The 23,605-nt window shown below is 41.2% G+C and overlaps 1 protein-coding gene across 4 annotated transcripts in view; it reads left to right on the forward strand.

The window, feature by feature from the left end:
- Positions 1-23,605, forward strand: part of osbpl6 (oxysterol binding protein-like 6) — a 38,318-nt gene that overhangs the window by 1,943 nt on the left and 12,770 nt on the right. Inside the window, exons 2-11 of one of the 4 annotated variants that reach the window (XM_019274203.2) lie at positions 5,134-5,383; positions 15,669-15,791; positions 16,202-16,255; positions 17,520-17,633; positions 17,728-17,898; positions 19,398-19,542; positions 19,718-19,821; positions 20,281-20,373; positions 21,222-21,390; positions 22,750-22,880. In XM_019274203.2, the coding sequence (XP_019129748.1) occupies positions 5,237-5,383; positions 15,669-15,791; positions 16,202-16,255; positions 17,520-17,633; positions 17,728-17,898; positions 19,398-19,542; positions 19,718-19,821; positions 20,281-20,373; positions 21,222-21,390; positions 22,750-22,880 (1,251 nt within the window). In that variant the 5' untranslated portion in view covers positions 5,134-5,236. The remainder of the gene's footprint in view (positions 1-5,133; positions 5,384-15,668; positions 15,792-16,201; positions 16,256-17,519; positions 17,634-17,727; positions 17,899-19,397; positions 19,543-19,717; positions 19,822-20,280; positions 20,374-21,221; positions 21,391-22,749; positions 22,881-23,605) is intronic. The other 3 variants (XM_019274204.2, XM_019274205.2, XM_019274206.2) reach the window with 3 other exon arrangements.

The raw sequence follows: 23,605 nt of genomic DNA on the forward strand, positions 1-23,605 counted from the left end.
CCTTGAAGACCCTGTAATATAATCTTGGGACATGAGTCTGCTTTTGTTGGCCCCGCTTTAATTATGCAACAGAGAGGGGAGATCAGCAAACTTGCTTCAGAGTGTAGAGTGCTGGTCGATAATGTGATATTGTGGGTGGCTTGGATGTGGTGACAACACAAACATGAATGTCTTTCAACCCCTATTAAGGCACAGTTACCATCATGCTTCATCGTATTACATGTTTGCGATGAGTGTGGCCATTAACATTTACGTTTATTGGCAGCAAACATCCTCAGAGAGAGTGGAACGTGATCTCTGATTGTTCTTCATTGTTTTGTTTTGGCTTTGGGTCTTGCAGTACGTCTAAAGTTTATTTTCTTCATCCATCCCAGATCTCACTGTGATAGTTGGATTACTTTGGGTGCGTCTAAACCTCTCCCCAGACAGCTCTTTCTGGCTCTTTCTGGCCTGACCCACGTCAGGACAGATGATAGCCCCTGCTTTATTTGTGATACTTTATTGATTCCGACTGGAGAAATTTGACTTTTCACTGGCCAGAAATCCTTAAAGTCACTGCGCACAATTGGCTGCAGCTTCAAAGAGATTTCAGAAGAGCAGATTGTTATTGCAGGTGACTGAACCCCAGCTCAAACCTCATAAAGGTCCTCCCAACCTTATTCTTTTAAAGCAAAAGGGAATCATGAGTCTCAAACTCAACTCAGAAATAGTATTCATGTGATCGCATGCACTGTAGCTGTGCTCGTTGGACCATAAAAAGAGCTGACAACTAGAGTTGTCAAAAATAGACCTCAACATCCTGTTGGTCCTTGTGTTTGAAAAAAAATGCAAATATTATGAATTAATAAACCGTAAATTCAGTTTTTATGAAAATATCTCTAATACAACCAGTAAATTCTGTCAGTATATCTAACAGTAATGATTACAGTAGTATGCAATGATGCCACAAAGCTTTTCATTTGCTCTGTTGCTGCTCTGAAACAGGCGGAGACTTAGAAGTATTTACTCAAGGCAGTTACCTGGAGCTCAAGGTGATATTGTTTTATTCAACGATCTAAAACCAAACCCAAATATTTTCATTTTTACTATCATATAAAACAAAAATATCAAATCCTTCAATTGGTAATCAACGTGGCAAGTTCATTTTCTGTCGACCAGCTAAACACACCTTCAGGTGTTACTGCAACCACACTGTCTGTGATCTGAATAAATAACTAAAAAGTCATTTGTTATGGCACTAATTTAATAATACAAAACAAGAGTTATAATACTAATAATGACATTTCTAAACTTGGGTATAGGTCGCAAATATGCTGCGACTGCAGACATCAGAATTGTCACAGACGAAGCTGACGTTCCGTCCTGTTTGTGCCCGATCATTAGAGTTGTTTACTCAGCTTGTTTTATTAAAGTGTCTCCAGAGTCTAACTCAATGAGCCGTTTATGAACATCTTTAAATCTTTAAATTTAGCAAGAACTGCATTACATCGTGTGTAATCAATCGGTTGGTTGAGGTTAAATGATTTTCTCCCCAGAACATCTCCCTGACAGTTTACATCGTTACTTTTGATTTGGTGGGAAAACACTGTTGCTTTTCTGGACCATGAAATGAGATAGAACTTATTTCATGTGTGCGATTTAGCTGAGAGTGCGTTTCTTGCTTCTCTAGACATTTCATGGATGTGGAGCCATACAACTGTGAACTTAAAATGGTTATGGGTAAATTAGGCAGCGTGTAATGCATCAGCACAAGCTAAAGAGACTACACGCCGCAGAAATACACACCGGCGTTTCCTCGATTAGCAGTGATATTATTTTATACACCTTTATTCCATTGCCATCACTACACACCAAAACATACAAAGGTGTGTGTTGTGTAATATGAACACATATCCTGTGTGTGCTACATGTATTTATTATAATATTTTGCAAAAAATACCACACTTCCCCATACTACTTTTCCCAGTTGTAACCCTAACAACAATGGGATAGTAAGACTGTAGTAAACGTAGTTGAGTTGTAAAAGTTTGGTGACATTTTACTCCAACTTGAGGCATGAAAAGAATGTCTTTCCTCCAGACTGTTACATACTAGTGCTGTTGTTACTTCATGAAGCTGAAAGCTCTTCTTTGTCCCGTAGGATCTTGAAACATCCCAACCACATTCGAGTGCATCAAGCTATTTTCCAAACTGAATTTGAGTGCTCAGATTTTCAGTTATATTCCCTTTTGCGTAAAGCATAAAACAAGATTTATTTTCACATACAAGCTGACTCAAAACAGAAGTCTTTTTTCAGTATTCATTACCTGGCGTTGGTTTGGTTTACTTGCAGTATATGCAAAAAAAAAAAAGCGGATACGTCAAAGCAGACTCATCAAAAAAAACAAACATAAACAGACAAAACTAATAAATAAAAGGCATATTTAAAAAACCACTGGCATCATCATATTTCGTCTCATTGTAATAGGATGCAGACACAGACCTGCACTGATGCACGTTATTCATTCATAATCATATAATCATATGACAGTTTGTGAGTGTTTTGGTTTGACATTGTTCTTGAGGTCTTGCGAAGGTGTTCAAGAGGTATCATCGTAGTGTCCACATGGCAGGACCTGCTTTGTCCTCCTGCTTAAAGGAGCATTATCACGGTGACTGGATTTAGAAAGATTAAGCTCATATTCAATCACATCGCGAATGGGTGTTCCCTAACATGGTAACCGGCATCGTATGGAGCAACACTGATGTCCGTCTATTAAACAGGAGGAGGAATTATAGATTATGTTGTGAGGGAGATCCTGACCTGTAGTGACGAAGACATTGGGAGTTCAGGTGTTTTGCTGACATCACATCACATAATCACCATAATCAGTAAACAGCGGGACTTACCCAGACATGGATGTTGTTTACCGAACAGACTCTCACTGCAAAGACAGAGCGATTTTTCCGGGGACAGTTCACCGAAGAGTCAGCAGGGAGGACTGACAGAGACTGGCGCATACATAAATTCTTCTTCAAAGGTTTTCACTTCACTTTTACTTACAGCAGCTTTTTATATGTGTGTGTTTGGCATCTTTCCATTTGTTTCATGAGCTCATAGACGGCCGCTCGTGTGTTTAATTTACAGTAAATGTCACTGAAAAGGACTCGACTAGACTGAACTGTGTAACAAAACAGCAAAGTTTACACTTAAAACCACTGCTCCCCTCTGCTTCCTTATTAGGTCAAGGAGAGTGGATGTATTAAATAGGCTAAGTGGAATACACTACCTGAATGGACTTAGTGCTTCGTCTTACAGTAGCTTAGATCCCAGTTGGCTTAAGACAGGGCAGGGATGATGACGTCGTGAAAGGATCTGAATTATAGATTATAGTGTGTGAGTGCGCACCGTAAAGTTGCATGTGAGAGTGCATACTGCTGAAAGTGTGCAAGAGCTGCTGCTCCGTGGACGAGGGGAGTTTCCCTGATAAATGGGAGAGCACATCCTGTAGCTCAAACCACAAGATGCTTCCAGAGTTGTACACTGTGACTGCTGTGAACACAAACAGTGTCTGGCACACACACACACACACACACACAAAAAACACATATTTATACACAATTCATTAATAATTAAGTTATTAGAATAGTTGATTGATCTATTTTCTGTCAATCAACTAATCGATTAATCAACAGATTGTTCAGTTTTAGACACAATATGTTGTAGAGTAACTACCCACAGGCTGCAGCACTTAGGCTACTAATAAACCGCAGCAGAGCAACAAGGCTTTCCTCCATACATGATTTATCAAGGAGCTTCTCTAATCTTCATCACATTATGCGGTCGAGTTTGTCCGACTGTTTAAACGCCTGTAAATACGTCATCGTTGGAGTGTTACCCTCAAAGTCACACTGTCAACATTTAGGTGTTTGATCAAAAAAATATTGCTGTATTTGTCCTTGTAAAGAACCAATAACATCCTCAGTATCTCAGGTTTACCTGTTTGTTTTCTGCTATCTTGCAACTGATGTTTTATCAGTGCCGAGACCTCCTGAGAGCTTAGACAGTTACACAGCACCACTGCAGGCAGTATTACGGGTGTCAGCGCGGAGCAACATGGTGCCATGACTAATGATGAAAACGAGAGCTCCCTGTTGCTATTTGTACATAATGTTAACAAGAAATTTGGAAACTATTAAATTTATTCAAAACATGGCCCTGCCAATACTAACTGAGGTTTTTATAGTTTAAACTAATAAATGCTGCTAGTTATCACGGGTTTGTGACCATACAGTTAAGCAACAAAGATGCTTTCCTATATCGATTTGGTATCCTGGTTTCTAATTGCAATCATTATCATGGTGGTAATTAGATGTTTAAGGATTTATGTTACACAGCCCTGAGGGACGATCTCAGTCAGTTCATTGTCTGTAGAAAGATTTAGTGTTGCAACAATTACTCTTGATTATCTTACTGGGTTGATCTGCAAAACATAGGAACATAATAAAAAGTGCAAGAGAAAAATGTTCTGGAGCTCAAGGTGACGTCAAAAAATGTCAAAAACCCAAAGATATTTAATCAAGTACGACATAAGACAAAGAAAAACAGCCAATCTGAACATCATTCGAGAAGCTGAGCGACAGATTTCTGATATTTCTACTTGAAAAATGACTTTAATGACTAATCATTTATCTAAATAGCTGCTGTTGATCAACTAATCATTGCTGCTTCGCGAGCTTCAACTGAAGAAAGTGGACGCCACATAGTTACAAAGCCCAAGTCAATATAGATTAGAGGTGAAATAAGTCAATTACTGGGTTAGTCCATTGAAATTGCTACAAGTTTCGCCTCTCGGATGGGAGGATTTCCTTCAGCAACCTCACAGCAGACACAACAAAAGGCTTTTTCAGTGATGCAATGAGAAGAATCTTAAAAACTCATGCTTCAAAGAACAGCTCAGGGCTTCTCAGCCGAGCATCTGTAAGTTAGCTCAGCACATTGAAACGGATGGAGAGCGCCCGTTTCTTAAAGGTACAAAGTAGAGTAAATGATCAGTGACAGCGTGGCTCTGCATGCGGCATCAACAGCATTGTGACAGAATGGGGAAGGCGGGGTAGCAGCGGTCGTGTAACTTCCTGAATTGTGTCTTTCAGATGAACGGCAAGCAGTGAGCGTGAGCCAGTCAGTGTCAGAAGATGCTCCTGATCCACGGTGCCCAGTGCTGAGGGAGGTCCACGGAGCCAACTGGTGCCCACCATGTCTCACCACCAACACTACCAGCGAGGCCCCCACGGCCGTGCCTTGAGCACCGAGGAGAGGACCTCCATGCCAGTCAACAAGACCTCCACACCGGTTCACAAGAGCGCCTCTTCCTCTTCCTCTTCCCAACGTGACAGCCGGCAGGTAATTTCCTGGCTACAGGAGGAATCCATCTGGAAATAGTTTCTAAGGCTAGCGGCACTATGGATGAATGTGACTTGAGCAGAGGTAATATACAGGAGGAGCGAGTATTATTTTGAGTTGCTGCAGTCTTCTGTCAGTGCCACTCTCTAGTGAGACAGTTTATGCAGATAGAAAGCAAGTGGGACAGCCAGGAAATATGAAATGGTGAAATATTAATTCAGCAGTTTCAGTGTGCGTAACAAAAACGGTCTGAAGTATTATGTGATGACCTGATCGTTTTTTTTATAAAATCAGCTGCCATCATGCAGCGTCACCATTTCAAGCAAAACAAACGGAGCATCCCCAGGTTTTCTCCACAAATCCTGCACATGCATCGTAGGTCCTCGTTATAAGACACTCTTTGCTGACTAAAGCTGGGCATCCTGCGCGTTGTGTTTCTCACAAGCTTTAATCTGTCTTTTCTGCAACTGACCGACCACAACGTAATCACGGTTTTGTCCACTGACAGTTCCCATAATGTTTATTCAGACAAGAGGACTGCAGGATCCTCAAAAAAAAAACGCTGACAAGAAAAGAAAGGCAACATTACTTCATGCCATTCTACTTTTAAATCAAAGCCGGGAGAAAAAAAGACAAATACTGACAGACGGCTGAGAAGATGCAGACTTTTTGTCAGTTCTGTGAAAGTGAAGTGAAAGTGTGAAGTGAAATTCGGTTGTGTTTCTCTCCCGGCACAGCCTCAGTCAGGACTACAGTTGCCACACCAACGGTGTGACGTGCCAAGAATCCGTCTAATCGTCAGGAACCCTTCAAACCGAACCCATCTGGCAGGAATGCGGCCATATAATTCGAGAGCATTCCTTTAACTAACTGATGAGTTAGATCCGTCAAACTGTATCTCTACTTTCCCTCTGATAATGACCAATGATAAATACTTTATTCCCTGTGAAAAGCTAATTGACTTTCAACCCTGCGAGACCTTATCGACTGATCAGATGACTGATCAGCTAAGATAGAGCGGTTAGTAAGTAAAAACCTTGTAGAGACCTGGTGAACGATGAGACACACTCTTATTTCACAGTTCACCGGACAAGTGCTTAAACTTAACCCCTGCAGTAAACTATCTGAAGCCCCCGGCCCTCTTTACTTCTCTGCTGCTGTGTCACCGTGGCCACACAGTAACGTGACACCGAAACTGGAGTCTCTGACATCACAGCTTTTCCGTCAGCGCCGGTCGATGCATATTTCATGAGGGACAGGCGGAGACTTGGTGCTCCACTGAACATGTGGCACGCTCTGGTATGCTGCGCCGGAGCCCAGCTTGTGTCCACAGGAGATGGCTCTCTGAAGAGAAAAGAGAGTTGGTTTGAGAAATGAGGCCCCTGTTTGAAGCGCACATCCGATGGCCTGCTGCTTGATGAGGCGGGCCGTTAACCCTTCAAACCCTGCTGTTCATTGTTCCTTTTCTTTAATGTACTTGCTTCTGATAACAAGCCTTCACGGGTGAAAGGGTTCAGCATTTCAATCCGTAGACGCTCCGTAATCTTAAAGGCAGCTCCTTCTGAGAGCGAGGTGATCTGTTAGCCTTTCTTCTTTCATTCATCTCTTTTAATGAGCTTAATGAAGTCAGGCACTTGCCTCTAAAATGACAGCAAACGGGAGTATTTGCCCCGTAGAACTCCTTAATTTTGCACACCTGCTTGATCAAGACCTCAAGATAGTCAGCATATTGAAAGAATCAGCAGCACATGAGGATTTTAATTGGGAATTAGTTCTTGATTGTTGCAGCTGTTTTGTGTTATGATTTAGGAATAATCACTAAGTGATGCAGGGATGTACCTGTGGCTGATCCAGACACTTCATGTCCAACTACAGAAGTGGCTCTGTCGTTCAGAAACACATTTACAGCTACAAATCCTTTGCCTGTTCAGTTCAGCTTTCTCTGGGGTTTTGGCTCACGACCATTATAAAAATGTCCAAGGAAAGAAAGGGCATACGTCTGCTGTGAGTACATTTTAAGAGACACTGACTTTAAACTCACAGTGAAACTGAAGTGAAAGTGTCTGTCACCTACATAATGTGACATTTCCAACCAAAACCGAGTGTGTGTGTGGAGCGATTTAGTTACAGTTCTTCAGATTTGATAGGAATCGCCTGAAAGTTGGCGTAGCTTAATGATACAGAGTTCGTTCTTCACTGTGTTGTCAGATTAGTGTAACCTTCCTCCTCCCAGCTAATTTAAAAATCTGCAAAGATGTGGATCTTAAGCGTACCTGCCATCACTGGGTGCTCAAACAAGCCTCCTGTGATGGCACCACAGTATTTATGCGTAACTTTAACGGGTGAGTTCCGACAAAATTCATCCTCAGTACAGTTGTCATGAACGGGGAAATTAGCTATAGAGACCAAAACTGTTTTTTGTACCAGGCTGTAAAAGTTGGACATTTTAACATGGAGGCCTATGGAGATTGACTCGTTCTGTAGCCAGCCTCAAGTGGCCGCTCGAGGAACTGCAGTTTTTTGGCACTTCTGCATTGGCTTCATTTCCCAGCCACGGAGAAAATAATACATTTCGTCTCAAACACATTCTTTGGAAATGCAAACAAATGTTTGATTTCTGATTGATTTCCAAACACATCTCGAGTTACCTTGTCGGCCCATATTACGTTTGATTGAATTAATCTATTCAGAGGGATTTTATCAATCGTTTCATTTATTCTCCCTCCATATTGGTGAAAGATGAAGGTATCAATAGATTATTAATGTAATCATCCAAAAGGTCTTTTCAGTACCTGTTCTAATGCTTTTTTTTTTTTAGTATCACATGATCTTATAGCATAATATGACATTTTTGGAGCTCAAACTTCCATTTTTCACATCCTAGTTTCAGATTAAAAGTTTATTCTCGGCCTTAGAATCAGTCAGTTAAAAAAATATATCACCATAAGGTCTATTCAGTGGCTGTCGTGTTACACAATCTTAGTGAGTCCTGGGCAAATTGTGTGAAGTGCTGCTCATGAAGTGATTATTATAAATCTGGATTCTTTTACAAGTTGAGTCTTAAATATTTCTGACTTGATTTCTGAGGCTGTCTCCAGCCACTTATGTCTCTGAACATTATGCAAAGTTATGCTGGCATTTGTGTGGCACTGTGGTGCAGTGGTTAGCACTGTTGCCTCACAGCAAGAAGGTTTCTGCTGTGATTTATAGACTTTTCATGAGCGCCTCCATATTTCAAGAAGGTTCGAATGCCGACTTTGTTTTTTTCTGTGTGGAGTTCGCATGTTCTCCTTTTGTCTGCCTGGGATCTCTCTGGGTGCTCCGCAGTCCAAAAACATGCACTTAATATGTTAATTTGTGGCTCTAGGTGTGAATGTGAGTGTGTCAGCGCTGTGATGAACTGGCGACTTGTCCAGGGTGTGCCGCCGCCTCTCGCCTAATGTCACCTGGAACAGGCTGAGACTCCGATATGGATAAGCGGTTACAGGAAATAGATGGATACCTGCACTTCATTGTGTAATAACTACAGCGTGTTCCTGCAGCATGTTCTTCTTGGTGTGTTCTGTGCAGAGAGTTTTGAGTGGTGTTATGTCGGTAGACTGCTGTGGAGAATATGCAGTACAGTACATCTTCCCCTGAGACATCCTGAGGAAGCACAAAGATGCTGAGAAAAGACCTCGGCTCGCCTGGCTGAGTCTCGGGTTTTTGAGCATTGGCATTTTGTTTGGGGAAAGCCTTAATGAGATCCAGCCTCCATTTTCAAATCAATACATGTCACTTTCCCCTTTGCTGACGACTACTGGTCACTCTGGAGACCCTCATGAGAGCAATTAGAGGCACCACCTGCAGTGAGCACACACACACACACACACTTACATGTTTATTCAGGATGTAGCTGTGTCACTGCAGCTATCATTTTTTCTTTTGCTGCTTGTCAGAGATAGTGGAAGGAATAGACGCGGTCTCGGGACAAACATTTAAGAAAGGGTCCCTTTGATTTACGAGAGCGGAGAAATCAATGATTATCAAGCGATTATCAGTTCCTCTGAAGTCAGATAGTGGTCGTTTCTCACGGTAATGACCAAAACATACTGATGTTACTGTAGATGAAAGAACGATGGAGCACTTGCACTGACAACTGCATAAATTAGTATGTTGTCTCTCCTGTAAAGACATCTGTCTTGAAATTATTTATTTCTGCTACGGCCAGGTTATCATAGTGTCTAATGTGCTGTCTGATAACATTTTTCAGCACACAGCAGACCAACTCAAAAGCAGAGAAGATGATCTTTATAGAGACAGACATCTGAAATAAAGTGGAAAATGAAATGTGTAAAAAAAAGGTAGTTTTAATCTAATCTTGCCATGGTTATTTCTGGTTTCTGCCACCTTAACACCTTGTAATATCACTTAATATGAAGAGATAGTGGCTTATTGTTTGATATAAAAAAAAGCCATGTGTCTGAGGCAGATTGATACCCATGAGATCATTTTAATTGTACCTTAAGTGTAAAGAAAACGCATAAAAACACAGGTGAATCATTTGTTGTTAGGTAGCTCTCTTTTTGTAAATGAAACGGGTTTCCTCTAGTATCTCTCTCACATGTCTGCAGGTCACACTTGTGGACTGCAGGTGTGTAACTGAATCTGCGAGGGAATCAGTCTGTGGTCATACACAGTCTCTCAGGGTGTCAACGTCTCATCCATGTGTCCGCCCCAACCTCCTGCTCTAAGCTTTAGTGCTGAGCCAGCCAGACGCTGCAGTGAAATACATCCTCCACTATCTCTGATCTATACGATTCCTCTGTGGTTATTAGCTGCTGGAATATCATTGGCAACATGTTACAATACAAGGTTTCATAGAACAGTATATTCTTACACAACATATTCTTATGCAAGTACAACAGGAGACTACAGATTACAGGGCTACGTAGTGATGAGGCTACGTGACACTTTGTGCAAGACGTCAGTAAGTTCAGGGAATTTGGGATCCTGGTACCATTTAGCATCTAATCAATATAATAGGTGTTTGCTTTTCATATGCAGACTTTATTTAATCAGATAATCTCATTGAGATTAAGTTCTGTTCTGCAAGAGTGACCCGAGACACCAGAGAGGATGAAGAAAGCAACAGAAATAATAACAGCACCACCAAAATCACAGATCAGAGTTAGAGTACATTCAGACAGGATCCGGCACTGTGGTGAAAACACAGGGAAAACAGAGAAGATGTTCCAACTTTTGGAAAAATTGCAGCACAATGTCACACTGCGGCCACCAATCAGACACTCAGATCGGGGCAGACACTCCACAGTCAGCCTGAAATGTCTCTGAAACTGAGGCTACTCAGGTGGATTCATGGACTAAACTCTGGTACTCCACCTGTTGTGTTCTGGCTTTGTTTATTTCATGTACCCAGCTTCTAAATCTGCGTCTGGCTTCACAATTTATGCTGGAAAATATCGACAGAAAGAAGTTTAATTTGGTTTGTGTCTGATGGTTTGAGAGAGATAGAGAGGGAAAAAGACATAGACAGTGAATGAGAGTGAGGGAGTGCCGGCCTCAATAAAGTTATTTCACGATTATTTCACAGCAGTTACGTTCAACACGAATAGAGACACCCCCAGCAGCACCTCTCACCCCCACACGTCTCTCCAAAACCCTGCAGCGATTCACTGGAACTCCTGATCCTGTCTGAACTGTACTCTTAAAAGTTGAAAATCGGCCTGTGGGATGAGAAATTCAAGGTTTAAAAAAAAAAAATCTTCTGTGACTCATTCCATTTCTAAGATGTGAAGCAGTGGATGGCAGTCCTCCCAAGTTCAGTATTTACCCGAGGGGTAACCAGAGCAGAAGATGAGTGATACTCTGAGGAAGCTTGAATAAAACTTGCTATAAGTGAGGACCAGCCTCATTTCTCTTCATAGTACACAGTGATGAGTATGATATCTGCCTCATGTATCGAAACCTAAAGCACAATGATAAGTTGCATTCAGTTGTAGAGCGAGCAGCATGAGAATAACGGATAACTGCGTATTCAGGCACAGACGTGAAAGAGCCATTGAGAAGTCATCAAGGGCTTTTAAAAGGTTGTACGCCTTTTTGTTGGTTCGTTGTTGCTGAAATTTGAGCTGCTCGGGTTTCAACCTCATATAAATAAAAACTGTAGACTCGTGAGTCTCTGCCAGCTACGGAAGCTGAGAGCGGAAAGTTTTATTGTATCCGTAATCTTGAGATCGTAGTTTAATTGTCTGTGTGTTCCTGTCATGTTGCTGATTATTTTCTTGACTGATCAATCTTTTAGTCTATAAAATAAAAAAAATACCCATTACATTTTTTCCTCTTTCCAAGGTGACATTTTCAAATATCTTGTTTTGTCTGACCAACAATCCAACAACAAATCCAGTTTGTTTGTTGTTGTTTTTTCTCAAAAATGATTAAACTATTTTTAATTATTATAGTTGCTGATTAATGGCAGCTCTGCTCTTAATGGGATAGTCCAAAAAACAAACAAAAAAAGAAGTTATTTTTCTCACGATCATTTGATAATTAAGTTGTTATCCTTTTGTTTGGCCGTGAAGGCGAGACACTTACTCTGTTATCTCAAAAAAACAACTTGCTGTTTTCCCAAGACAACAAGACAATTAACCCGTTAACACAAGAACACCTGCGGTAACTAGATAATTAACTTGTTGTGTCGAGATGATATAATAAAACGATTACAGTCACTGTCCTCCTAAGTGATGACTGGACTGTTTTCTGGCCTTTATTTTGTTTATTTGGGATAATCAATGGTTCAGTAAGCCTACAGTGGATTTAGAAATCTGAATACAATCTGGGTGTTTGAGCAGCAGTAGAGACGAGTGTCAGCATCTGTGGGAGAGGCAGATGTGTAAGAGAAACATCACAAGTGGGCTGGCAGACTGATATTTATAGTGCTGATTTACCCTAAGGTGTCCCCAAGGAGTGTTTGTCCTTTCTGCTGCTCAGAGAGACCTTAACTGTAATAGTTTGATTCATTGCGGCATTAGAAGATCTACTGCGCAACAGTGCCGCGTGTCGCTGAAGACCTGACACAGGTAGACCAGACTGTTAGTCATTTATTTCTGTTTAAAATATACTTCCATCTAACCACGTGACTCCGCTGAAATGAGTCATTTTCAAAGCGAGACGTGGAAAAAGAAAAAGCACAGAAGCAAGTCAAAGTTATCTGAAATCAAACAAACAAGCTCAAAGAACAAACCTTTTTAAATCCTGACATAATAAAGGCAGACAGCCTCTTACCGAGTCCGCCACAAGATCCTTCATTAAAGCGTTAAACTCAAGAGGGATCGGGCTCATTCAGCTTTAAATTATTCTGCAGCGGGATCAATGAACGCGAGCAGAGTGCAGGAAATCACTTTGGCTTAATTCAGTTCTGTTTTCAGGCTCCAATAACTAAAGCAAATTCTCCGACTGTAGCAGTAATTTCCATATAAACCTGTAGTTGGCATATACTTTGGTATTTATGTGGTGCCAGAGGTCGTGTGAGGCATTGATTAATTGTTGATTTATATTGTTGATGGTTTGGATCTTAAAACAATGCCCGGGAAAAGTGCATTGAATTGCAATATTTGCAGCACGAGTCATTCTTTATATAGTGTAGTATTGATTTGTCAATTTGGAGCCAGTTGAAAGTCTGTTTGCAATGCTGCAGATAACACACAGGAAGTTTGTGCGAAGGGTTACTCGCAGGCTGCCGCTTGTTATTAGTGTTCAGGAAGGCTGCTCGTCATGCTGTTATGTTCTAAAAACAGAAGCGGTTGAAGATGTTTTTTTTGTTTTTTTTATCGTTTCACAGGCAACGTTATACAGTCGAGTTGCTCAACTGACAATGACCTTTGAGCATAATGAGGAGGCCGCTACCTTTTCGAATGGCGAGGTACACTCGGCTAATGAAGCCGAGCTCCTTCATTTCCCTCATCTGCACGGGGGCCACTGAAAGGAGGGAAGAAACGTGACCTCATTACCGGACAGATCTGTTTGCCTGGTCATTAGATTAAACAAGCAGTTGTCTCTTTTTGTTAAGTGTCCTGCAAACCAAGGTCGGGTGTCCTAACGCTCACCCCTACGAGCTGTCTTGAAGGTTGCAACATTACACCAGTGCAATGAAGAGCTACAGGCTTGTTGAGTTTTGCCTCAAAGGCCGATTCAAGTATGAATTTAAAAACCTGACCTACGTCACCAATATCACATTTAGTTAATAGATGGCTGCATGTCACGTTGAGATATTGCTCCAGCTTCTTCTTGAGGCTTCATTGATTTCACAGTGTCTCAAGTTACATGTTTAAGACACAGCTATATACAGTAACAGGCTTTGTGACATACACCTGTCGGGGTGCTTTTTGGGTCAGCTACCTTATGAGGTAAATGTAGACTTCAGCCAGGAGGAGATATCACCGGGTGGTACGGATGTTGACCTGTTGACCTGCAAGTTGTTGACTCTGTCCATACTGTCTGCTGAGAGAGATCCCGCATGTCAGCATCGTTGTCCTGTCCATCCCTCCCTCTGCAAACCAACATCTGCCTGCAGCACCATTGGACCTTTTAATATATATAGTTTTTATATATATATATATATTTTATATATATATATATATATTGTTCTTAATAGATGGTTACATGTTTACATATGTTGTTTTTGTTTGTTTGTATACTGGAGTATAGTAACAAAAAATAATTTCCCCCTGGGATTATTAAAGTATTTCTGATTCTGATTCTGAACCTTCACCGAGTGTTTCGACGCTCAACCACAACACTCTGGTCTGGGCTTGTCACTGCCTATCTGCTCCTGGCTACCAGCTTTCCTCCTATTCCGTGTTTCTGTATTTTTATATCATTTTAAATATAAATGATCGAATAAGCAACGGTCAGGTTAGAAAAAAACATAAAAAAGCATTATTTTGTTAAGAGTTTAACAAAAGAATCAAATCAGCTTCAGCTTGCTTCATCAGGTGTGGTTAGATCAGGTGTTAATGACAGTGAACAGCTGTCATCAGATTTTTAAATAAACTTGTAGCTAAATCCTGATTGGTGCACAGAAGTAGGTGACATCACACATTTTTATAATTGATTCTTGCCCACTTCAAACCATTAAGAAGAACACAAAGGAAAAATAAAAACATATAGTCAGAAGCTGATCAGGGAAAATATGTTTTCAGGACCTTCATAGGCTTTCTGGGAAATGTAGGGATTTGCTTATTTAGATACAGGATTGTTCTCAACATTTATTTACAGTAATTGAAAACAATCGTATCTCCAGTCTTATTGTTCCTCTGCAGATCATCTTTAAATGAAAGTCGCAGCAGGAATGTAGATGTAAGCATATTCATCCTTCATTAACACTCAGCATTCAGCATAACATAGGGTAACACTTTACTTTCAATCCCCTTATTTAGCATCAATGAACAGTATATAAACATTTTATCAATGCTTATTAACACGTTGTAATGTAGATGTATGCAGCTGACATTTTAATGTTTATTGTTGTGAATTACAACAATTATAACTTCTCCTATGATGCCATTATTCATCATCTGTGAATCCCCACAGGAGAAGTTGTAGTTGTCGATAAATAAATGTTCATGTTTGCTTGCAACTACATTATAATTTATTATAATGGTGGGCTGGTATTTTAAAAGAGTAGTGAAATGATCCCACAATGTTTTTGTAATTTAATACAAATGTTATTTCAGTCAGCTGATTCGTTATGTTGGGGCAGCGCTGATATAATAGAAGCAGTTAAGAAAGGTGTGAGTAAACTAAGTGTGGCAAAAATGATTAAACGTGCACAAAAAAGCTTCTGAAAGATGTCAGGCTGGTATAGCAGGGTGCTGATGACCCTTGTCTGTTCCCAGACATTTTATTGTGATCCCATGATTCCCAGTGTCCCCTCCAGTGGGACTGACGGTGTGATGTCTTACCTGTCCCTGCCTGACCCTGCCATCCCTCTACTCCAGAGGTGTCACTTTGATTTACAGACCTTCTCGCAGCAAGAAGAGCACAGTCAGGAGAAAGCTAATGGAGTGGAAATGCTGAGAGAGCAGGGGGAATTTGAATAGGGCAGTTTTTCTTTTAACGCGTAGAACAGGGGGGGAAAGAGTAAAGAAGCGTTTGGTGGGATTCCTGTTGTTTCCTTCTGTGTATCCTGACAGGAGCTGTTTATTACAGCAAGGGTTTTCACCTTATTCTGGAGGAGTGAGTGGATTTGTTCTAACACAGCGCTGTATTTCTGTTACTTTTTTAGGAGGCAGACAGCTGGGAAATAATCGAGGGTCTGAAAATCGGTCAGAGCAACGTCCAGAGGCCTGATAAACACGAGGGTTTTATGTTGAAGAAGCGGAAATGGCCCCTGAAAGGCTGGCACAAGGTAAGAGCCACGGGCAGTGGCACGGAGAGGTTTTGTTGCTGGAAAAACACTTGGGAGACGCAGCAGCTCCCAGTAAAGCGCTATAGAAACTTGAAAGAAGTTCCCCCTTTTCATGAGTCTTACCCTCTCTGGGCCTCTTCCGCAAGCATGCTTTATATTTCCTCTGATGTCACCACCTTCGCCATCAGCATAACTGTTGTTTTCTTAAAGTACCAGTGGAAAGCAGTCGCTGTTGTTAGTGTATTTGAACTCACAACACTACAGAACACACAGAGTCATTGTCCTGCAGCTAATTATGAGATGATAAATTATTTATAATAATATAAACAACTCCAATGTGATCTATATTCACTGCCTGCCCTTCCTGTTATTTAACCAAGCCATTATTTTTGTGCTTATTTTCTCTGCAGCGCTTTTTTGTTCTGGACAATGGTATCCTGAAGTACTCCAAGTCCCCCATTGATGTAAGTAACCCTGACTATAACCCACAGGCAGAAACAGGGCAGCCCGGCCTGACATCAGCTTTAAGGCTTGGTAATGAGTCAGCAGAAACATCTGCAGCGCGGGGTCACGATGCTCAGTGCGTTTCAGCACGACATGTCACTTTGCACGAAATGTTAGGGACAAAATGGAAATGTAACACAAGGCTGTGAAGAAACCAAAGAACGAGGTGCACCGTGGATCACCCGTCCTGACTTAATTAACGACGTTTCAGCCATCAGACCTTCATTAAGTTCTAACAGCTCTGCCCTGTTCTGATGTATAACACTAATAAATACATAAAACTGGATATTGTTACATGAGATGTTGTGTTCCTGTTTTAATTAGGTTTTGTTAGTTTAAATTGTATTATTACAACTTTTAATGGCAGATGGTGGGTGTTTCAACCATTTATTCCTCATTCTATCTTAATCACAGCATGACTTGTAACTGACTGGTTAATTGGTTCATCGTGACATTAGATATACAGTAAGTCATCCTGCATTTTGATCTTTTACCAAATTTTAATTTTATGTTTTTCAAATGAGCAAAGATACTACAAAGACATTATTTCTATGTACTCACTGGAGATTGCAGAAGTGGTCTCCAGTGTCTCTGGAAACGATTTATTCATTATCAAAATAGTTTCTGATGATCAAATAATCGATCGACTGCAGCTCTGTAATAGCTCTATTCCTCTAATTCTCTCTACTCTAATTCCTGAACAAGGTTTTGAAACGTGAAATGTTGTTAAAGTGATGAACTGCAGTGTTTCTCAAACTTTTTACACCGTGCACCACCTCAGAAAATATTCAGCTCTCCAAGTACCACCATCGTGACGTAAACGTTGTTCAGCTGTGGTCAGTTCACACAGGAAGCAGGTTAATTATTTTTTGAACAGAAGCGATGCAGGAATCAAAACTATTAGACAAGAAAGGCGTACTCCTGATCCGCACTCACCTAATAGTTTATTTTAATTAGAACATTTTTATTTTTTTGATAGTATAATGTTTTCAAATTAATCTATTACATTTAAAAAATATATATATTTGAGATTTCTTCATGTAATACCAGTGGTACTTGTACCACAGTTTGAGAAGAGAGAAGTTGCAGGGAGCATTCTTTGGTTTCTTTACACTTTATGGTGTGTTGTAAATGTAACTGAGTGTGCACACTGAGTGTACTGTAACCTTGAATAAACTGTGCATTGAGTAAAATAAGAAAATATGTGTCTCTGGCTTGCCTTAGATCCAAAAAGGCAAACTCCATGGCAGCATCGACGTCGGCCTCTCAGTCATGTCCATCAAGAAGAGGGCCCGTCGCATCGACCTGGACACCGAGGAGCACATCTATCACCTGAAGGTAACGCTGATGGGAAGGAGTCAATATTGTCATTTCAGCACTGATAAACAGGAGGTCAACAGAGTTTAACGTTCTCCGTCCTCGTCCTCTTAAGGTCAAATCTCAAGACATCTTTGACGCATGGGTGTCCAAGTTGCGTCATCACCGGCTTTACCGTCAGAACGAGATTGTGCGATCTCCCCGGGAGGCCACCATGCGAACGTTTCCTCCCCCGGCTGCCATCGAATCCCCCCAACCTGCCTCGAGTGTGGCACGCGAAGCCAAGGTGAGACCTCCCAACCCTCTCATGGCACTACACATTACAATTATTAAATTAAATACTCGTGTGGTTTATAAAATATATGAAAATAGCCAAAGTGTCTATGCTTCTGCTTCGTGTTGAGCTCAAAAGTAGACACACTCTGGGCTCTGAATGCAATTTATTATTCAGGAAGGGTGTCATGGGGAATGAGAGATCACCTAGTTCTGTTTTTACTGGAAACTGGGATAGTGTACCAAAATATCACTGGGAAGGCTTTATGGTCAGACATGAGTGTGTGTGCCTCTTTCACCTGATAACATTACGCCTTTAATTTTGACCTTTTGTTCATGTTGACCTTTTAAATCCTCCAATTATATTATATATTTCCATACATACACTGTGTGCTGTAACCGTGACCCCGATAAGCCCTGTGTGTTATGTGTCTAATTGCTAGACTAATGGCTGTGAACGTGTAGACGGATATCTGCTGAGTAACGCTGATTGGAACCAGTGATTGTATACAGATCACTGATTTAACAGAAAGGTTTGTTTGTCCAGACTGTTTTCAGTTAAAGTGTGGACCCGTGGTCTTTGTTGACATGACACAGCCACAGCAGGTTCTCCTGGGAGTGTTGGCTCCGTGCATCAAACAGTCCATTAGAGGTGATCAGTAGGATCTGGATTCAGAGCAGCTGGCTGCAGCCTGATGAGCTCTCCCAGAAGAACAGCTGAGATGAGAGACTCCAATCTTAGAGTCAGAATGAAGTGCTACATCAAAGCTCTGGAAGAAATACTATCAACGTCTCTTGCATTGCAGCTTATGATTATGACATGCAAGTGCAACAACACAAGACATAGCAGCCAGATAATATTACTGACTAGTCCAACAGCAAGAAGCCCAGCTCGGCGACGTGTCTTTCTGCCTTTTATTTCACCAAGCTCTTAACAACGACTAAAAGTCAGTCCCTGATTTACTATGGTCTGATGGCTTCTTGCTGAGTCACTTTCATTTTTCCTCTTCGAGGCTTCCTCCATCAATGTCCCCTTTGGTCTTTTTCCCCCCTGTCATTATGTCCACAGAGGCTGCTGAGCCCAGTTAAATTGCCCGCTTAACCAGCTTTGGTTCTGGCAGAACTCCAGCTCTGTTCCCTGTCAGTAATTTGCCTTGGGCATGAAAACCTCCTTTTCCCGTTGGTCCAGAACTCCTGTGGTAACACCACGAACATTCCCCGTTGCTCTGTGCTCACAGTCTGGGTAGCCTAGGAGCAAACATTGCCTAACGGCAGCTACAGTTTGCGGCAGTTTAGTTTGCCGTTCATCAAGAAACTCTGATCCATACAGTATGGTATAAGTGATACATTTAAATACCAGTGATGTCTTCCAGGATAGTCCTGATCATTCATTTCACAGAAATTACAGTTTTGATTGAGGCATCCAACCTGATCTAGAATAATACTTTAATAACTATAGTGTGATGAGAACCAATTGAACAATGTTCCAATGTCCACAATCTCCCCCTTCAGCAGGCCAAGCCGAGCAGCTTGCCGTGGCAGCCGGTGGCGCCTGGTAGCAGCAGCAACAGCAGCCTGCCTGCCTCCTACAGTAACGGCCAGAGCAAGGTGGTTGCTTGGCTGCAGGAGTCAGAGGAGATGGACAAGTGCGCAGAGGGTAAGTGCAATTTTCCCCCTTATGCTGTGAACAAATCTGATTTCACAAAGAGGTAGATTAAATCATGCCTCAGGCCTTACGATAAGTCTTCTAAACCCTGAGAGCAGGATTGATGACCACCTCATGACATATATTACACTGAATGTGTTTGTGGGTGCGAATTTTTTATTTTCAGAGCTCGCACAATGCCAGTCCAACCTGACCGAGCTGAGCCGGTTATTGCAGAGTCTGGAGATTCTGCAGAGGACACAATCAGCACCCAACTTCACAGATATGCAGGTGAAAAAAAAATACACACTTAGACATGCACAGGTACAGAGAGCAGGGGAAGCTATTTAGTTTAGTTTCGAGGTTTGTGTGCAGGAATGTGTGTGTGGAGGAGTCTGTATCGTTCAGGTAATGATGGAGGTGTGTCAGTCTAAGAAAGGTGCCATCTTTTAAAACCCCAGCTGTCAGCTTCATTACCTGTCTAGACAGTCAGGACTCAGCCGTGCTCACAGCACACCTGCCAGCTTCCCTAACTGTTCGGTATTTAATTAAAAATGAAATGCATCTTTTTTTTAACACCACACATCTCATTTGTCTCAGTATTTGATTTGCAGCTCATGTGTTGGGAATGTCTTTGTTGCCATTTCACTGCAATCAATGTGTGCGTATGTGTTAAAGTCTGCTTTATTTGTGATGTGTTTTGTCCTATTAACCACATTTTGCGTATCTTGATCCACGCATGCCACAAAGACCAATTGTGTTGAGTTGTCAAAGAAAGAAAAGCGCTTGAATAGAAGATGGAGAACAAAAAGTGTCGGGAAAGATGCAAAATTCCAGCTTCAGGTATCTCTCTTTTTTTCATATTTACTCTGCCACGATAAAACACACACACACACAGAAACACAGATTTTTTATTTCAGACACTCAGATATGCAGCCTGTAAAATGTATCGTATTTCACTTGATTTCTTAATTCTTCTTCTTCTTTCTTTAATTTGAATAGACATGATTTATTTTCCGTATAAAGTACAGTAACTGTTCTTCAGCGTAAGATGTAACTGAGACCTGTTTGACTCCTGTATGTCTACTAAGTGTTATTGAGTGAGAGTGAAATGTAAAGTGTACTCCCACTGCTCGCTTTACTGTTTTTAAAAGGGGAGACTGTTACAGCACACACACACATGCACACACACACACACACATGCACACAAACAACAGAGACAAAATAGTTTAACCTTTTTCTGTCTGCAACTGCAACTGGAACTAATTAGTGTGATGTGTCATGGCCAGATGATTTTTCCATCTTTGCTCATTTTCCCTTATTTTGCTTTTTTGTATTAATCCGTGCTTCTTGAAAAGACTAAACGTGTTTTCATTTACTGTTACTCTTTTTTTTAATTAACCGTGCTAAAAAGAGTTTTTTAGACGAAGTAATGCAGCACGATCGAATATCGAGTGACCTGGCCACAGATTTTACCTAATGAGGAGAGCCAGGTTTCAGGAAAGTAATGAGAACAGACTGTGTGATGTCTAAGATTCTTAAACTGGATAATTGGCACCATTAACATATTCTGTACATTCAGAGTTAATGCCTTATCACACCAAAGTTCTTGCTCTTGGTTCTGGCCTTGGGTCTCGTCGTGCCTCGCAGGTGATTGACCCTGGTCCCCTGTGGTCGTTATCTTCCTCCAGGTCCCTCTGTCTGCCAGCATGTCTCCCGTCCGCCTCCACTCATCCAACCCCAACCTGTGTGCCGAGCTGGTGGACTTTCAGCCCCCTGTCTCCCGGCTGACAGACAGTGTAGACTGTGCCAGTGACTACATTAAACTTCAGGAGGAATTCTGCACCATCGCACAGAAAGGTAGGCAGGCGGGGAGCACGCACAGCTGCAGCACCTGGGGTTATAAGGCGAGATGTAGTGTGTCCCAGTGTTTTTGCATTTCATATGCAAATCTTCTTGTTTGTTAAATCCTGGATCTTATTTTCATACAGTGCCCAGTGTTGCTGTTGGTTATCATATCTGTGTACTAATTGGTGCAATGGAACAAGGTGGCATCACTGAACATAGTCAGATGTCAGACGGGGCAAGAAACACAATCACACAGGTTTTAAATAAAGTTTATCAAACTTATTTATTAGATACAGTTAAGGTGGTTAAATAAACTGCCCATTGTTGACATCCATCACAGTTGTAAGACTGACGTCCTGGTGGTACTTTGACCCACCATCCTTACCATAGTTCTGTGCAGTGAGAGATTATTAGCAATATTACATATGTGTTTATTACCATCTTTAATTTACAAGCACAGTATTTTTTTGGCAAAACCGCTTCTTAACAACCTGCCTGATCATCTTACTGCTTGTTTCTTGCATCTCTGGGAAGTGATGTCAACATTTCCCAAGATATAGACAATTAACTTAAATATAATTATATTTAAAAAAAAAGAAAAAAAAAGCACAGCCAAAGCTAAAGTTGGTGTAAGGAAACACTGTTCCATGTAGTGCTCAAACAATTGGTGGATTAATAAGTTAGTCGATTGTCATGTATCATAGTAAATTAAATCTTGAATTTGGGGTTTGGACGCCACCTTGGTATATGCTGTAAACAAACTATTAATTGGAAAAATAATAACAGTTGCAGCCTTGGTTACGATCACTACTTGAATTTGTACTCTGCAGAACAACACTCTGTTTGTGTATTACTGCTTGAGTCACGACGCGCACACATACAGACCAAAGACTCCCCCGAAGTCGTTTTTCTGTTTGGTTGTTCATTGAGGATTACAAAACAATCTCACAGTTGTAAAAATAAAATATCTTTTACAGCTGGAGACACAAGCCGCTGCATAATCATGCAGCTTATTCAAGAATTGTACAGTAACACTCTGTGATGTAAATATAAGTGTACATCATAGGTTGCACTAAAATACTATGAAGTTGTTGCGACCTGAAAAGGTTATGTTTCATCTTACAGTTTACTGTAAACACTGAGCAGCTTGGTAAATATACCCGAGAAGAGAATATAAATCATGAGAAAAGTTGTTCATGTTTAATTAATTTTCATCACCCAGGCTAACTCAATGCATCACTGGGTTAATTGAATACATCTGTGCTTACAATAAACAGTGTGCTGAGGATAATGTTTTTCATTCCAGGATTGTAACTGAGGAAAGATACAGTGTTAATGATACTAATCTCTTTTTGTCCTGTCTCGGTCCAGTCCACTCTCTGCTGAAGTCGTCCTTCAACACAGTGGCCATAGAGAAAGAAAAAATCAAACAGATTCTGTCTGACCAGGAGCAGTCAGACCAGTCAGTCCAGATCAACTCTCTCAGGAAGTCTCTGTCACAGGTAATGACCCGATTCAACCCCATTACCCATGATGCCTCGTTCTCTCTGCCATTTGTTAGGGTTAGTTAGTCCGAGCCGTGTGTCATATTTGACTACTTCACATTAGTAACGCTAAGTATGATGCCGTTTTAACGTGTAATTACCAGGACCGATCGGGACATTACTTCGGGACATTACAGCGGTAATTTCAGCAATGTGTCTTTGGTGTCTTTAAGACTTAAAACCCATTTTGTAGTTGTCATGTTAGGAGATGTGTTCATGATGACGGGCTGTCAGATAAAACACACAAGCTTACAGCTTATACCGAGCAGTCATTGTAATCACTGTTAAAAAAGATGATGTGCGGGGATGAGAGCATAGTCAAGTGAGTAGTGACGGTTCAGTCATCTTTTCCCATATTAATTGGTGAGAGAGAAATATGCGCTGTGCAGTTCATTAACTCGGCTCCTTGGGGCTGTCTCTCTACTCCAGTGATTTAATTGGACTATTCCTCCGCTAACAGTTGACATCATTTCGGTGAAATGTTTCTGCTGCTTTATCTCCACTTTGTTCCTAATTGGATGCCTGTGTGACAATGTTGTCGCAGGCCCAGGGTCAGGTTTTTTATGGAAAAGCTCTGTGGGAAGTTGATAGTCAGTGTGTGTGTGTGTGTGTGTGTGTGTGTGTGTTATTATAGCTACAACTTCTGATGTCAACTGTTTAATGCCTGCGGGAGATTACCAAGT

This window comes from Larimichthys crocea, chromosome XVIII (genome assembly GCF_000972845.2).
Source record: "Larimichthys crocea isolate SSNF chromosome XVIII, L_crocea_2.0, whole genome shotgun sequence".
Taxonomy (NCBI): domain Eukaryota; kingdom Metazoa; phylum Chordata; class Actinopteri; family Sciaenidae; genus Larimichthys; species Larimichthys crocea.